The sequence below is a fragment of the Epinephelus fuscoguttatus genome, linkage group LG4, assembly GCF_011397635.1.
Source record: "Epinephelus fuscoguttatus linkage group LG4, E.fuscoguttatus.final_Chr_v1".
NCBI lineage: Eukaryota > Metazoa > Chordata > Actinopteri > Perciformes > Serranidae > Epinephelus > Epinephelus fuscoguttatus.
Genome location: NC_064755.1, coordinates 43,378,495 through 43,395,309, shown reverse-complemented (window position 1 = coordinate 43,395,309; position 16,815 = coordinate 43,378,495). Strand labels below are relative to the sequence as shown.

The window sequence follows — 16,815 nt, the reverse complement described above, 5'->3', positions numbered from 1 at the left end:
GGCCGTTACAAGGTCCCCGTCTTTTTGCTGTCATACACCAGCATCGTGCTGTGTTTGGTACACTTGATGAAGCCGACACACATGTTGTCACCGTCGACAACTAATTTAAAGCTGTCCCAAACCACAGACTTCCCTTGAGATTGGGCCAATTTAAACTCTCCTGATGCTATTTTTTTCTTGACATTCGAAGGCTCCATTTCGCTCATTAGGACTATGCGCAAGTGTGATGCGTGTGAAGGAAGGAACATGTGCCTTTCATTCATCATTTTAGACCTAAAACATTTGAACTACTCAGCTGTAACCAAAAGCTGAAGACAATATGGAGGAGTGTGAAGACGCAGCACCACTAAAAAATAATATTTGCTCCTAAAACTCTGAGGTGTTCTTTAAAGGAATGTGAAATTACAAAGTCAATACATTTAAATCTTTTGGTGACGGTGACGTGTTGGCGGTTGGTGTTTTTATAACAAGGCTTAAAGGGAAGGATGTTTTGGGACGTATGGGCTTGAATGACAGCTGGGTGACAGCTGCTTATCTCCCATGAAGACAAACCGAGCCTTCATCACAGTGACTTGGATTTTGATTTCATGACTCTTGCAACTCACAAAGACAATGAACAACCATAATAAACCCAAATCAGAGCTTTAAAACGCCCCTTCAGAAAACTACAGCCATATTTTTTACAGTCTATGGTTCATTTCTTCATCACCTGGAGCATAAGAATCCTGAGTTTACCTCTGCAGCTCAATGCTATGATCCATTAAAGCAGCGTTAACTACTTCCTCAGTCAGTTTAAGTTAAATCTGCTTCCTCCAGAGACGACAGACCAACATACTCACCCCGAGGTAGAGGAGGATGCCAAAGAAGGCGAAAGGGCAGAGGAAGCATCGGGCCAGCGCTCTCATCAGCCTGGGCTTGTTCTTGGCTGACACCACCTCTCTGTCCCATTCTCTGCGGGGAGGACAGAGTTACAACACAGTTAAACAGCAGCACAGGCAGACTGGGAGAACAACACATCCACCAGCCAAATGCCAGCAACCTTTGGCTGTGGCTGTTCTGTCTGTCCACTACGACTCAGGCAACAAACCGGCTGGTGATGCAGCAGCAGAACAAGACGCTAATACTGTGTTTATTTATCTATTTTCACCTCATTAGAAAGTCTTCAGTCATCAAGGGGAGCATCTTTTGGAAACAAACACAAAAACATGACAAAGAACATTTTATTTGTTTGTTTCCGTATTTATTTGCAGATTTATTCGTTTTATTTTTATGCATTTTCGTTTCAGGCAAATCTGCTCTTTGCTAGATAGTGAGGATTGAACTGTGCTGAATGTTAGGTCTGTAATGTGCATTTTTACAAATTTTTACAGATTTATCTTATACATTTCTTGATATTGCCTATCACAGCTTTAACGCTGTTGCCCTTGTCACAACACAGTTAGATTAACTTCCCACAAACTGCCCTGGCGAGCAGTTACAGCTACAGTAAGAAGCTGCATTGTTCTCTGAGGGTCATTTATAACCGGGGAGATCTGGCTGACCGGTTCAACGGTGAGTGATGAGAGAAGAGTTAGTCAATAGAAAGGATGGGTAAGGGAAGAGACCAACAAGGAAGAGTAAGCGGACAAAGCCTGAAGAGTTTACCGATCATAGAACATGTTTTTATTGCCTGTACGTGGGGTACATACAGAGCTTGGCAAACGAGAGTATATTTATGCAGCTCCTTATCTGTGGAGTCGTCTGCAGAAGGACTTTAAGATGCTCTCATTGGTTCCTCTCGTCCGCTTCAAAGCACTGTCACAGGACTTTTGTACACAATCATAGCACAATGAAATCTTGTCCACACCAGAGAAGCTCACTGAACTGAACTAAACTCAGTGATGAAGGAGGCTGACGGTACCCAGCATGCTTTAATGGAAGGTAAAGTTCACATTCCCAGAAGCCCTCACTGTTTGCCTGATCGGAATAATGAAAGCAAAATCGCCCACCACTGCTCATTCATCACCCGGTGGGCACCGCGCCCTTTCTAAAGGTTGACTTTTTAACACTCATGTACATTAACCGGCTTGTTGGCACCATTCAGCGTGACGCGGGACCCTGGGTAACCAAGAGGCCAGGCCAATGTGGGACACTGCTGCTGCTGTTGTTAGGCAAAAGAAAAATGAAATAAAAGAGAGAAGACACTAGTATTTAATCTCCTTTTCTTTTTTTAAGGAAATACACATTTGTCAGAGATGTGGCATTTGCTCAGCGCTATAAGAACAGTCGAAGGAGAGATGGAGAGGAGAAAGAAGAGACAGGGATAAATGGAAGAGAGCAATGCAATGATGAGTATCGGCTTTAAAATGTGGATTTCCAGTCAATTTTCAGCACAAGAATACTGGAAAAACTCATGCTAGAATTTATGTAATGTTACTGCTACAAAGAAAATGTAGGCGGACATCAGTTCAGGGCATTTAAAAAAGGGAGTCAAGAGAGTGCAAGGTCACGTCCAAAATTGTATTGAAGTTCATTGTACTAGATTGTAGTTATAGCAAACAAAAATTGTTGTTTTTGCTCCTTAATAATAATATTAATAAACTTAATTTATTGAGCACTTTTCATACAAGAGGTGCAGCTCAAAGTGCGTCACAATACAAATGCAACGCTAATGAAAAAAGGAAAACAACATTTAGAGGATAAAAAGATAATCACCAACAAGCAAAATATGAAAGTGATGGTAAAAAATGGAGAATTATTACAAAATAATAATAATAAGAGGAATTACATGAATGAATTAAAACCCAGACTAAATAAAGAGGGTTTTAGCTGTTATTTAAAAATGTTCATCAAGTCCGCATTTCTCATAGCTTTTGGAGGGGTACTTGCCAATTAGCTTGTGCGTATAATAGTGTGTATTTAAAAACCCAGCGGCAGAAGATCTGAGAGCTCATGAAGGATTATTAAATGACAGAATTTGAAATGTAGGTTGTTCCAAAGCCATTAAGAGCTTTAAAAACATGTAGAATAACCTTAAATCTATTCTAAAAGACACTGGGAGCCAGCAGGGTTAGCTAAAACCAGGGTATTATGCTCTTGCTACGTTTTGTTTTGGTTAAAATGCATAAGCACATACAGCCAGCAGCAGCAGTGCCCCACCGTCCGACACCGGCACACCATGAGGACGGAAACAGAGGGCTCGGCAGGGACGGAGCACCTGCTGCAGCAAGCCAGCTATGTGTCAGGTGACACCATCAGCCGGCTGTCTGAACTGGGCTTATTAATGTTACCTAAAGGGAGCATATACAGAGAAAAAAGGAGTGGGCCAAGACAACGTCCCAGAGCAACACCAAAAGGCAAACCATGTTTTTTTGATGCACGATCCCCAATAGTCATGAAAAATTTCTTCCTAAAACATGAGCTATTTCAAGCTAATGCAAATGCTGTTTGGTCAATTAGAAGACAGGGCTTAGAAATGACGTTTAAAAATTGATTTCACAACCACTTAAACTAAAGTAAAAGCTAATTATCTACTTTTTAAATTTATTTTGAAACTTTTAAATATTAAACAGTGGCTGTTTGGCCATATTTCGTATATGTCATATTGTCAATAAATAACAACATGTGTGTGAATGCTAAAAGCTGAACTTAATTTAAAAGCATTACTACTTCAAATAGTACATTTACCATTCTAGATATCTAAAATTGTATATGTGCCGTTTGAAGTGTGGAGAGATATAATCAAATCAAATATATTCTAAACACCTATGAAATTACACACACTGTATCATGTCATTGCATGTCCATGAGTGAGCTTAAGGCACAATTACAACATTATTTTAAAGATTTAAATTTACGATTTATTTCAAGGGTTCTAATGACCAATACCATAAAGACTAAAATGACTTAATGAGAGGGAAAGGGGGCGTACGGTGGAAAATAGTTAAGTGAACACAAGGTTAATCTGGTTTGAGAAAAGCAGAGTGACATGACAAGAAAGGACAATAACAAGAGAGAAAGAAATGAACACAAGGAGACAGACAAAGTGAAAGTAGAGAAGAGTTACCCTTGTCCATCATCTGCTGCCTGCTTGTTTGTTTGGCACACACAACTTTGCTTTATGTCTAACCCTGTTTAAATGCCAGCCCATATTTTAACTTGACTCTGAAGGAAGGATGGCGACTGTAAACACACGTAAAGGGCACGTACGAACAACACCAAGGCTGCACACGATTAGATTATCATTATTCTGCAAATTCATTCTTCATAAAAGGAGCTTTAATGATTTTACTTCATGTAAGCTGTCTGTGAACATATCAGATACACCGTGTGCAGGGTATATTCTCCCTATATCTGTACTTACGGGTGGTTGTTTTTGATACAGTAAATAGTTACATATGTGGGTCATTTCTGTACATGTCTTGGCCCAGAAAGTCTTACAACCTGCTCCCAGAAAAAGTTTTCACGTGGGGGTCTGTGGGGACTGACTCACTCTTGGAGCCAGCTTCAAGTGGCCATGAGAGGAACTGCAGTTTTTGGAACGTCCAAGCTTCACTTTTCAGGCTCAGAGGTCGCCGCTTGGCTATGACAAGTCTTATAGTGCCTTCTGTGAAAAGTGTCTACAGGGTAAGATGACTTGTTGCCGTATTGCACTCAGGTCTCATTTCTGCCACCGTGTGCGATAACTGAACATTGGTGTAAAATGGTGACTCTTCAAAGAAACATTTGGCCTTCGATTCTGAGGGACTGACACCAAAGTCTGATGTTTACTTGATGTTTTAAGATCAATGACTTGTACTGGGGCAAACTTCACTGACGATCCAGTAAACATGTTAAGATTTCAGATTGTGTGTGTTTAGTTGGCAGTCTGTGTGAAAAGTGCACCACCAGACAACAAAATGGAGGCATAATTTTACACGTTATAATCAATCAGCAACATCCAGAGCTGAAAAATGAAGACAAGATGGGAGGGGCAAAAGCACGCAGTTCCTCTAATGTCCACTTGAGGCCAGCTCCAAAGGTGAGTCCGTCCCTGTAGACCCTCCATGTTAACATGTTTACCCTAACAGCAGAAATAATGTGTTTACATGTTTACAGCCTGGTACAAAAAACAGTTTTGGTTTCTATAGCTTATGTCAACATTCATGACAACTGTACGGGGGGGGGCTATTAAGGCTTACAGTTATGTATAATAAAGGCTGTCTGCAAAGTGTCACCACAGTCACTGAGTCAGATCCACCTCTCGCTCCTCCACAGCTCCACCCTTTTGTCCAAATATGGTCACTTTGTCTGTTCCGTCAGTCACTGTCAGATTAGCTGATCGTGGAATCATAAAATGTTGCCGTGACTTGGTTGACAGACATCTTTCACAACGTGTGTGATGTCATCAGATTATTCTTGTTCTACTTTTATTACTATTACTATTAGTTCAGTCAGTGTGTCAGTTCATGTCCCACCTGAAATGTTGTAGTTGTAACGTAAAAAGTGTCACCAGATGGGCGGAGCTACATTTGAAATCACTGAATCCTCCACAACAAGTTCCTGCAAATGTTTCACAATAAAAGCCTTTTTAGAAAATGATGTCAGCTGAAATGATAGGGGCTTTAATTTCAAACGGATACAGGAAGTGTTGAGTTTGAAATGACGGTATGATGCATTACCTTTAACAGGATTAAAACTAAAAACAGAATGAGAAGCTGGTCACCTCTGCAGCTGTGCTGAGTAAAGGCCCAGACTGTGACGGGAGAAATCATGGAAGACAAAAATAAAATCAAACACGCTAGACTTTTTGTCAGAACGCCGTGTCGTGTCAGGTTGTTGTCTAGTGTGACACTCTACACAAGACAAAGCAATGGATTATCGCGTATGACACTCATTGTCGTTTACGACCTGAGCCGGCACCGTACAACGCCGTGTCAGGTTGTAATCGGGCTGATATTGTGTAGCCTGAACCCAACATTAGGATGGATTTGCTTCTCCTTTTAGATGACAAATCACCTTATGATTAACTTTAAGATAAGGGTACAGATCCTGCTCCCTTAATGACAAAAACTGCTTTTTTAATTCACTCAACTTTGACGTTATCTTTAACAACCTAACAGGTAACGGCCTCATGTTTATGTTACAGTCCCTCTGGCATAAATAGTAAATAACGATCAAAATTGATTAACATATCAATCAGGTAAAACAACATCCCACCCTCCACAGTGAAAGCGATCCTGTATCCAGAGTGACAGGCACTTATTTTTCTATATAATGACACAAGCCAGACAACTTTCTGGATAACTAATTGAAAACAGGGCTTCTTAATGACACCTGACGTCTCAGGACCCACTCTGCCAAACTGTCTACTTCTGATCTGTTCTCCAATAACCCAAATCGCCTTATTAGCCTGGGCTACAGCATGGTAATACCCACAGTATGCTGGGATGTAAACACTGAAGAAAAAACCCTAACAGACAAACAAACATGGAGTCAGGTAAACAAACTTAAACTGCACAAACCTTTCAAGTCTCTCAGAGAGGTTGTCTGCCAGATCAAAAGACGGAGCCTTATACACATCTGTCAGCTCCAACTTCTTTCTGAAGCCCTTCCTCAGCAGCGGTGTCGTCCACCTGCACAAAAACCACACAGCGGACAGATTGTTGGGGATCAGCTGTTTGAAACTGGGACGCCTGCGGCAACAACATGTGTGTGCATTTGAGAATATGATCACAGGTAGTGTCCAACGTGCATGAAAACTGGGTAGAAAATAAATCTTACTATGCACTCCTGAATGACACTAAGTACATATTGCAAATTTAGCATGTATAAAATGCTTTGTAAAGTTAAGCAATGACTTCTATAAGATTATATTACATGTATTTGTTTGTTTGTGGTTAGAGGATAACCCATTGGTATAAAGGCCAGTGTTGGAGCGTCTGGCAGCTTTAATGTAAACTGGTGTTAGCTGTATCAGAAGTAATCCCTGAGGTTTCACAGTCAGACTAATGACAGAGGAGGCAGATAGGGTCAGATGTTTGTTTGTCCCTGTGACTAAAGCATTTAAAGAAAGACTGTCCCAGCCTGGTGACACACTGGAGTTTACATCATCTCACTTTCTAAGCCTGCTTCTTTCTCTGGCACCTGTCATTAGTGTGAGGAATAACAGTGTCTCTTTAAACAGGACTCCTACTATATTATAATTTTAGGGAGGATATTTAAATGTCATAAAAATAGCTGGACCACAGAACAAAAAAACCCCATGATGAATATTATAAATAGAAACAGTCACTCAAAAGTCGCACACTCACAATCCAAACTGCAATTTTACCATCGTTAATTCTAATGTTTTACTTAATCAGAATGACTCTGATCAGCCTCCACAAATACTGAAGACTCAGTAAAACCCCAAAAAGCTTCCACCCCCACCTGACAGCATTTTCTAGAACATACCTCATCGGAGCACATTCACATTGTGAGCTTTCGCATACTTTATAACTGTCGTGTGCGCATTTTACGCACGGAATAATTGAACAATCTTCATCTCACTGGCACTTTTAGAGTTAAATATATTATTTAAATGTCATTTGGAAGCAAAAAATGACACAAACACAGTCCGTGGCAGAATCACAGCACTTCAGATCACTTTAAACGCATACCAATCTGAATACAATCACGGTTTGTTCCAAGGTTTTATGTTTCTTCAGAGAGCAGCCTGTGCCGTGTCTCACCTGCGCCACGGAGCCAAAAGTTTCACATCAAACCTCCTCCTGATATTAATTAACACCAGACCTCCAGATTTACACAATCATCACCATCAATGAAGCATTTACTGACAGTATTAGTCGATCCCCATCTTTTTTTTTCATGTCACCAAACGAGGAGCAGCATGCACCTTGCCGTCCAGAGGATGTTCACTAAAAGTGTCTTACCAGAAGAAAAATTTGGAGAGGAAGTTTGCATCTTCCACCGGTGACTTCTGCATCCTAAGTGCGCCGCCAGTTTGGTTTCTCTGCACCTGAGTGTGATCCGTGCGCGGCGCTCACATTTGTGTCCCCTGAGTGGATCCGTTCCCACACTGACAGAGAAGGCGCTCGCCTGTTTTATCCTCCACTTTGTGTCTCCGGGAAATATGATGTCACAGTAGAGTTGTCTTCCTCCCCAGAAAATACCGAGACGGGTGTTTCTCTCCTGTGTGCGTCTCCTCCTCGGGCTCCTCTCTGCTGTCCTGCTCCTTGTGCTCCACTGTGACACTGAGAGGACAGTCCATCCTTTATGGGCTCGCCAAAAACTCACGGAGACACACGTCACTTCCACGCTGACGAGCCTCAGGTTGCATATTGTGGCAACAAACTGAGGCAGCTAAACCGAATGAGGCCACTTTAGCTGATAGATATCGATCCATACACAGCACCAGGCAAACAGCAGGTCAATAGGTAACATCTTTATTCTGTTTTCTGTCGGAGGAAATCATCTTCTTACACAAACTATTGTAGGATTGGGTTTAAAAACTTAATTTTGTGACTTAAAACTAAGTGTATAAGTTGTGCTGTATGATAAATGTCTTGCATAAAGAATAATCCCCAAACATTTGCACAACCTTATCTTACATTACAACCTTCATACACAGAAAACAATTTTAAAATCACTGCCATGTGCAAAAACAAACAGCTTGATGGCCCGAGGACAGGGGTCAGCAACCAGAACTATCAAGAACCAAAAATAATTCATTAAAATCTGCTTGGAGCTACAAAACATATTTGAGCCTTATGGTAACACTGTGTATTAAGTCTAATTTAACCTACGGACATTAAAAATACGTCTAAACAAGCATTTAAAAATTTTACCACAACATGGCTCCTCTGCAGTGGGCTATTTATGATTATTTAGCACTTAGGCTTTGCAGTGTTGGTGGTGAAAGCGAACAAATCTGCCCACGAACTATTAAATTCTGTGTTTTCCTTTGAGACTTTTGCTTTCATGGATTTGGTATCCATTGCTAGCCTCCCTAGGGAGGCTCAAGACGAGCTACCACTGCTGAGGTTGGAAAACTTTAGAGAAAAAGGTGCCAGGCTGTAAACACACAATGCACAGTTTAGTTGATGAAATGTTAAATCTTAAAAAATTAAACTGTTAAAACAAATAAGAAGTAAACAACCATTATTAATGTTCATGTTTTATTTTTATTTATTTGTTTTTTTTGTCAAAGGCACAGAGAGCCACTAGAGGTGGGCGAAAGTTGCATATGGCTCCGGAGCTGTACGTTGCCGACCCCTGACCTAAGAGCTTTTAAGGGTCAGTGGCAAGGGTCAAGGGTCAATTACATTTTATTTATAAAGCCCAACATCACAAATCACAATTTGCCTCAGAGGGCTTTACAGCATACAACACCCCTCTGTCCTTGGACCCTCACAGCTGATAAGGGAAAAACACCCCAAAAAAGTCTTTGGTATATGACTAAAGCAACTGCCAGGAGGTCTTATGAGCCTTATTTGTAAAATGAAATATGAAATTATCAATCATTTACACGATAGTTAATCAAGCCAAAACTCACCTATGTGTTAAGGTAACAGTTCATCCCAAAATCAAAAACACACACCAGAAAACATCAATCAAATGCCCAGTCCCTTTTACTAGCCTGGTATAACTACACATTTTAGACACGGTCTGTCTGCTAAGCATTTCATTTCTATAGAAGTTCTTTGGATGCATAAAACCAAACCTGAGCTAACATTAGTCAGCTGCTTAGATCGTACATACCAGTATAAATGTCTAAACTTTTGTCAATATGGAAATGCTACATATCGTTAGCTCAGTTAGTCTCCACAATTCAGTTGTTCAGTTAATTTTATTAAAACCATGAGCACCAAAGAATAATTCATTTAGATTTACTTGCATGGTAAGCAAGAGAGACAGAAAAAAAAAGTTGGTGACTCCCTACTTCTGAGTTATTAACATTCTTTGAGTCCATAAGTGTCCTCAGATGAAAAGTATCAAAAGAGAATTTCATAAAAATTAATTCAAGTTCTGAGGATTGTTTTAATAGGATAAAGTGGCGTGTTGGTATGTGTATGAATTATTCATTATTGATGTGTTATTCAGAGCCTAATTTCTACACATGTAATGTGCATACTAGATTAAATAAACAATTTCATTATATTAACCATGTTAATTGAGAAACAGCTTTGTGTGAAAAGAATTAAAGGTCTGTCCCGAATAGGCCCGCTGAGCTCAGTGATTTAGGCAAATAATGACCCGGGCTATTAACTGTATTAAGTTTTACAATATTTTTCCTCTTCACATAGTGTTATTTATAAATGTCGGTTGTTTTAGTGAGTTACTGAGTGTTGGAGAGATCAGCCGTAGAGATGTCTGCTTTCTCTCCAGTATGGAACTACATGGCACTCAGCTAGTGGTGCTCAACGTGCCATTAAAATAAATCTGAACTATACTTACCCACGTGCATTACCATGCACGTGGATGCTGGCTGCATCTGCTAGCTCACCTAGCACCACTGAGCTAGCCAACATCAAAGCTCAGCTGAGGAGGATGTCCTTAATGTTTACATCTCACCCTGTCTTGAGCACAAGCCTCTCCACAATGAGTAGATGCACACTCCCTTCTGTGCGGTGACACAGTTGGTGGCTGTAATTCAGAAAAAGGAAAATAGTTCTTACATGAAACTGCTCACAACAAGGTCTGTGGATTATCCTCAGTAACTGGGTCCTGATTCCTGCAGAGACATTGATGCTGAGTTTTTCAAACGTAGGTTTTTGGCGCTTTGAGCTCCAAAAGCTGAGTGACACCTAATTCCATTATACTGAAGAGAAGACGGACATCTGTACAGCTGATATCTCCGACACTAACAACTCATACCAGGGCTGGAAACTAACTTTTTTGTTCACCTGCCACTGTAACTGGTGGATTCCAAAATCTACCATCCACTAAACAGATTACCATTATTTTTTTTTTTGGCTGGTGAGTGAAAAAAAATCTAGCAGACAGTTGCACATTTTACCAGCATTTGGCTGGTGGCTGATGCTTATTTCCACCCCTGATCCATACTTAAACAATCTAGATTAATAAATAGCACTACAGGTAAGAGGAAAAATATGGGGTGAACTGTCCCTTTGACATGGCTGGATAAAAAAGGAAACACTGAGAGTAAAACAGCACAATGTCTAGGAGTCCTCCTCTGACTTTTTGTGTCAATATAAATGACCAGATAAACATAACAGAGCCAAAAAGCTCTGTAGTTGGAACTCATCCCAAAAGCTGCTGCCTGTCCACTGAGCCACCTCTGACTGCTGAGCTGTGGCTTATTCATTTCACTTCAGTCAGCTGCCTCACTATCATTCACAAAACAGAAGAAACAGTTCCAGGACATCTAAAAAAAAAAACCAACTTGCAACTGTTTTAAAAATCAGTTTCAGGTTAGGCACAGTTTCAGGAGGAGGAGGATCTAAACCTTCAGACATTCCATAAGGGAACAGAGATAACATGGAAAGATGCAGTGAGCCTTTGGGTGCGGAGTATCCCAACACAACAACTGTGTCTTATCTTCACTGTCAGCACTTCAGTTGTAGATACTTCAAGACGGGGACACCGGCTGGGTAAATGTGTTTGAAGAAACAAATATTAAGCTCATACTGACCCCGTTACTATCAGCTGTTTGACTGTGAAGCAGCAGGGCAGCCCTCTGGCTAGAGACAGTGCTACAGTTACACTGCCATGGGACTGATTTCCTCCCACACCATGTGTCCAAGAGGCAGCAAGATAAATCTACTGCTGACTGGTAATGCTATTATCTGCCGGGTTTTTCTTCGATGAAAAGTGCGGTATAACTGGAGAAGATCTACGTGTGTATTTTGTATTCAAGTAAACGTACCAGTGCAGCACAGTCAAGAGTGCAGGTTTCATTTCAGCTTTCAGGTGGACACATGATCAAACTCTGCACAGAAAATGACACTGATATATTGTGTGGCACTGAACTTCCTTTACTGTAACTCCATCAGTTTCATTAAAACCACACAAACAACATAAATACTGCAGGTATGAGAAAGATCACAGGAAGATAAGCCTCTGTGCAAAGAAAGATAGATATCACTGAACAGATCTGTAGGGCAAACATGATTCAGAATATTAAAAAACTGCAAGTCCAATTTGTTGTTGAAATGTGTTTGAAAGCAGAAAAGTAAGTTAAATAAATAGAAGGAATGCTCTGGTTTGACAAAGGAAGGGATATTTGTGCAACCAACAAACTGTGCTTCAATAAAACTAAACAAACAGTGCCTCTAAATAAATCTGAATACACAGATTATCCAATCAAGACAATAAAACTACAGGGGACAATCACCCCCTGTCTGAAGACTGAATGGGACATGTTCTTCTGTTCTCCAGAAATCTAACCAGAGGCTGTGCGGTTTCCTTTTCTTTCCCCTTAAAAACATTATTTTGACCTTGAATTTATCTGTATGTGTGAGAGACAGGATAAAGCTGAGCCTGACTTATCCAATGAAGCTGAGAGATGAGGAGAACCACATGAAGTCAGCCTGGTGGTTGTAATTTTGCGCAACTTTGAGTTACTGTTGCTGAGGGACACAAGGTTTATCTGCCTCTGCCTAGAGGAAAGAGTGACCTCTGCTGGACAAGGCAAGGCAGCTTTATCTATTTGTATTCATACACCAGGGCAATGAAACTGCTTTACAGAGCAATAAAATATAAAACATAATAAAGGATACAAATGTGTAATAAAACAGTACAGATAAAAAGATAAAACAGCTAAAATTAATTATTAAATGATTTACAATTTTAAAAAAAACACAATTAAATGTAGTAGGCAGTGTAAAAAAGAAATGTTTTTAGCTTTGAGTTAAAAGTGCTCAGTCAGGCATTACATCCCAGAAGACATTCAGTGAAGCATATACAGTTATAGATAATAATGTTTTTTTAATCCAAGTTGCTTCTATTTTGAGCCTCAGTAAGATCCAAATCAATGACTGACGCAACTGATTCATCAGTTACATTGGATACTTACTGTAAAATAATATGCTCAAAAACATTTTTAGTTATTCCAGATTATTAGAGGCCTGCTCTGTTGCTCAGAATCAGATTTGCAAAGTAGGTTTTCACATACAAGAATTTGCTTTGATGTATTGGAGCATAACATAAACATGGTAAGGGAAAATGAAATAAAAAAAAATAAAATCAATTATTGCAAAAATCAAGCAACATAAATACAGAGTAAAATAAAATTACAATTAAAAAAAATATATAAATTTGTACAATATATCCTTGACAAAGTTGGGCAGTGCTATGTTGGCAGTTAAGTGTTGACACCAAACTTAATGTACTTATCATAAGGTACAAGTTGCAACCAAACAAATGAGAAGGTGTACATGCGCTTTACACATTTCATATTTCCAGTCAGCCAAAAAACGAGGAAACCACTTGTAGCATATATTTAAAAGATTTATTGAATTAAGACTTGCACTAAAAACAACACTCAACTATTCACCTTCCAAACTGTGAAATCCCCCGAAGTTCCCCTCAACCTTTTCCAGTGAACCCCTTTGACAAACAAAAGCAAATTTGCATGTTACAACAAACAGAAAAACAAATGCTAGTGCCAGCTACCTAGCTAGCATAAGTTAGCATAGCAGTGTTTACAGCTAAACTTAAAATGTTTCTATCCATACATCGGCTGCAGTCTAGTGAACCAACTACCAATGCTATTAGCTATGTAGCTAATGTAAGCTAGCATTGAATTGAGCCACAATTTAGCATTTGGAACGACGCAGCTAATCGTTAGAGGCTATCGTTAGCTTACTTTAGCTAAACAGCTAACGTTAGCATTACCACATTGCAGCAAAACCACAGCAAATGATTTAAGAGTGGGGCTTTGTAAAGACGTTAGCATAGCTAAACAGAACTTAACCCACTGTATAAAGCCCAAGCTTCAACCTTCAGGCTGTCACAACATACATGTTAATGATAACAGGTGTATGATAACAGGTGTTACGGACCGTCGCGTTTCCCTCTTCTTTTGAATCGAAGTGTGGTGGCTGAATTTTAAGCCCCGCCCCTTCCGAGAGCTGCGCAGAGGCGCATCTTCAAACACCTTGTGAAGGTAACGGTAACGTCAGGTTAGCTAGCGGCTACACAGTGTTAGCTATGGGCAGCTTCATGGAAAACGCCTTCCCAGCTGGAGATGAAAGCGACGCCAGCAATGACGACTGGGACATCGGGTGTACTTCGGATAAAAAGTCCTCTCGTGTCAAGGTGAGAATGAACTTTTCTCAAAGCAGCTAATGCTACTGGAAGCGCTCACTAGCTAGCTGCTAACAAACCTTAAGCTAGCTTCAGTCTGTGTGTTATATGGGAGGCTAACACGCAGCTTTATTGCTTGTTTTGTGGTAAAATATAATCAGGAGAACAAACTACAATATGCTGACACAAACTAGTCGGGACCAAGCAGTGTAATTTGGATACATACATGTAGTTATAGTGACAATGGTAAGAGGGGTAACTGGGACATCGCACCAGCTTAACGCTACTCTGCCGCTCTTTTTCACCCTTCACCATCTGCGTTGGCTGGAAGTAGAGCACAAGTTAAAGTGAATTTAAGAAGAAGCCTCATATTTGATTTAACTTAAATTATACTATGAGCTCTACAAAGTGCTAAATTAAAGGGATAGTGGTATGAGGTACTTGTCCATAGACAGTAGTGGGGTTTCCATCCAAATGTATCGAAATTTTTGAGCGAATTTTGTGAAAATGCGCAAAAGAAAATGCGACTTTAAGAGAAGAGCAGTAGGTGGTGCTTCTCGTGAAAAATGAACAAAATAAAAGGTTCGTTTGAGATGAGCCAGTCCTGCGCAGATTCGATCACCGGCGATCGGCGCACAATGCATGCCGGTTAGTTTTGTGTCCGACTTCATCCCGACTTGCTCTGACGTATTACAAAAGTGGACGTCGATAAAACCGCGAGAGCGAGGCGGCTGCAGTTTTTAGAGCCAGGCGCAGTTGCACCGCCTGGCTCTCACCTGATCTAACAGCTGATTGGTTTAGACGTCGACTCAACAAGATGACGTTTTAGATAAACTACTCATTTTTGTTGAATTCTAGAGATTAAGATTGTATTTGTCTGATCTGAAGGTTTATTCTGTGAACAGAAAACATGTTGTGTGACTGATGGTGAAAACAAACTGATATATGGGTCTGATCACTTTTTTAATGAACTGACACCATTTCAGACAGGATGTTAGTGTGTCTGTGACTTCCTGTACGGACTGAAGGCTGCTGGAAACTGTCGGGAAACTGTCCGACTTCACCACAGCTTTTTGTCACCGCCCCCCCGCTGTGGCCGCCTGCTCTCGTCTACTTTTCAGGCGAGGCGCAGTTCATCTCAAACAAGCCTAAAAACACCCCCCTAGAAGAAGAGTGCGCCGTGAGATGACATCATAAAAGAGCATCTTATGCCCACTGTAAACAACAACACACTCAACTGATACTCAACAACTGACCAACTGATACTCAACAGCTGACCATGGACAGATTCCTGATAAACCTGTCAGCTCTTGGGAGAACTCTGGTTAGCATTTTGTCTTTTTTATCTAATGAAATAAAAGTATTACAATTTGTTTTGTTGTCAGTGGATTTAAAACTACCAGTAAGGGGGTGACCACACAGAAATGAGACGCTAGGGACGCTTCAAAGATGCTTGAAACGCTGGAAGCGCTTATTCAATGCGCGGTAGCTACTGGCGTCTGACGCTCAAAAAAGTTGAAAATATTTTAACTTTTCAGCGTCTACGTGCAAAAGAAGCGTCTACAAAAACGCGTGTCTAAAAAGACGCCGGAAAAATGCCCGTCTAAAAAGACGCTTGAACGCCGGTCAGACGCGCCGTATCGTAGGAAAACAATGGTTTTACTGGCTGAGTGTTTTAGAGTTTGTATTTCAAGCAGTTTGCTGTTTTATCCATTCATTCAGCGATCTGCGAATCACAAATGGGACTACTAGCATGCTGGTCGCTAACTTACGTCAGTCACCCTTTCATCCTCTAATGTTATACTATCATTACCTTCCTGAGCTGTTGATCAAAGAGTTGATAGATGTAACCAGAGATCTTTGGCCCAGAATTTTGTCCATTAGCTCAAAATACCTGAAGTTGGTTTTAGCTTTCCCTCCCTCACCGCTGGTAGCCATCCGACGCCTCTCAGCCATGTAGCGTTGTTTCAAACTCTTCCACTTGCTTCTTAGTATTTGCCATTGTTTGTCAAAGCCTTTATCCATCATTTGCTTCTGTAGCTCTTGATACATGGTCGCGTTTCTTTGCTGTTTTCCGTCTAGTTTGGTATTAATGTTCGCTTCTTTTATTAATTGAAGACAAATAGCCACCATAGCGCAGAAGTGTGACGTGATATCCGGTACGTCATTGTTTATTCGCAAAACCTGTTTCCATAGCAAAAAGTCACATTTTCCTTTTATTAATACACTGACAAATCCATGCCCTCCAAGTGTAAAAACGTTTTTGCGAATTTTCAGCCTTTTTTCAAATTTGTGGTGTTTCCATCCAAGTTTTTTTTTTTTTTCGCAATTTTTGAAAATGCGAATAAAAATAGGTGGATGGAAACCCCACTAGTGTGTTACCTACAGTAGATGTCAGTTGACATGCCCACTGTTTGGGGAAGCATGGAAGCTAAGAAATGTTCTACTGTGGATGAAGGCAGCAACAAAACGGATTTTAGCCACCTTAAAAAAAACATTATCAGTTTAATACACTGAATTATGTCACTGCTTTACCTTGCTGCCAGACAGTGATTTCCAACGAGAAAGTGAAGCCATTACGTTGCT

The 16,815-nt window shown here is 40.4% G+C and overlaps 2 protein-coding genes across 2 annotated transcripts in view; one reads left to right on the top strand and one right to left on the bottom strand.

The window, feature by feature from the left end:
- The window catches only part of cftr (CF transmembrane conductance regulator), a 65,807-nt gene extending 57,579 nt beyond the window's left edge, over positions 1-8,228 (bottom strand). Inside the window, exons 1-3 of the mRNA XM_049573027.1 lie at positions 7,893-8,228; positions 6,483-6,593; positions 840-951 (exon numbers count right to left, since the gene is read on the bottom strand). Coding sequence (XP_049428984.1) covers positions 840-951; positions 6,483-6,593; positions 7,893-7,945 — 276 coding nt within the window. The 5' untranslated portion in view covers positions 7,946-8,228. The remainder of the gene's footprint in view (positions 1-839; positions 952-6,482; positions 6,594-7,892) is intronic.
- Positions 8,229-13,479: 5,251 nt separating this feature from the next.
- Positions 13,480-16,815, top strand: part of asz1 (ankyrin repeat, SAM and basic leucine zipper domain containing 1) — a 41,647-nt gene continuing 38,311 nt past the window's right edge. Inside the window, exon 1 of the mRNA XM_049573049.1 lies at positions 13,480-14,241. Within this exon, the coding sequence (XP_049429006.1) occupies positions 14,134-14,241 (108 nt within the window). The 5' untranslated portion in view covers positions 13,480-14,133. The remainder of the gene's footprint in view (positions 14,242-16,815) is intronic.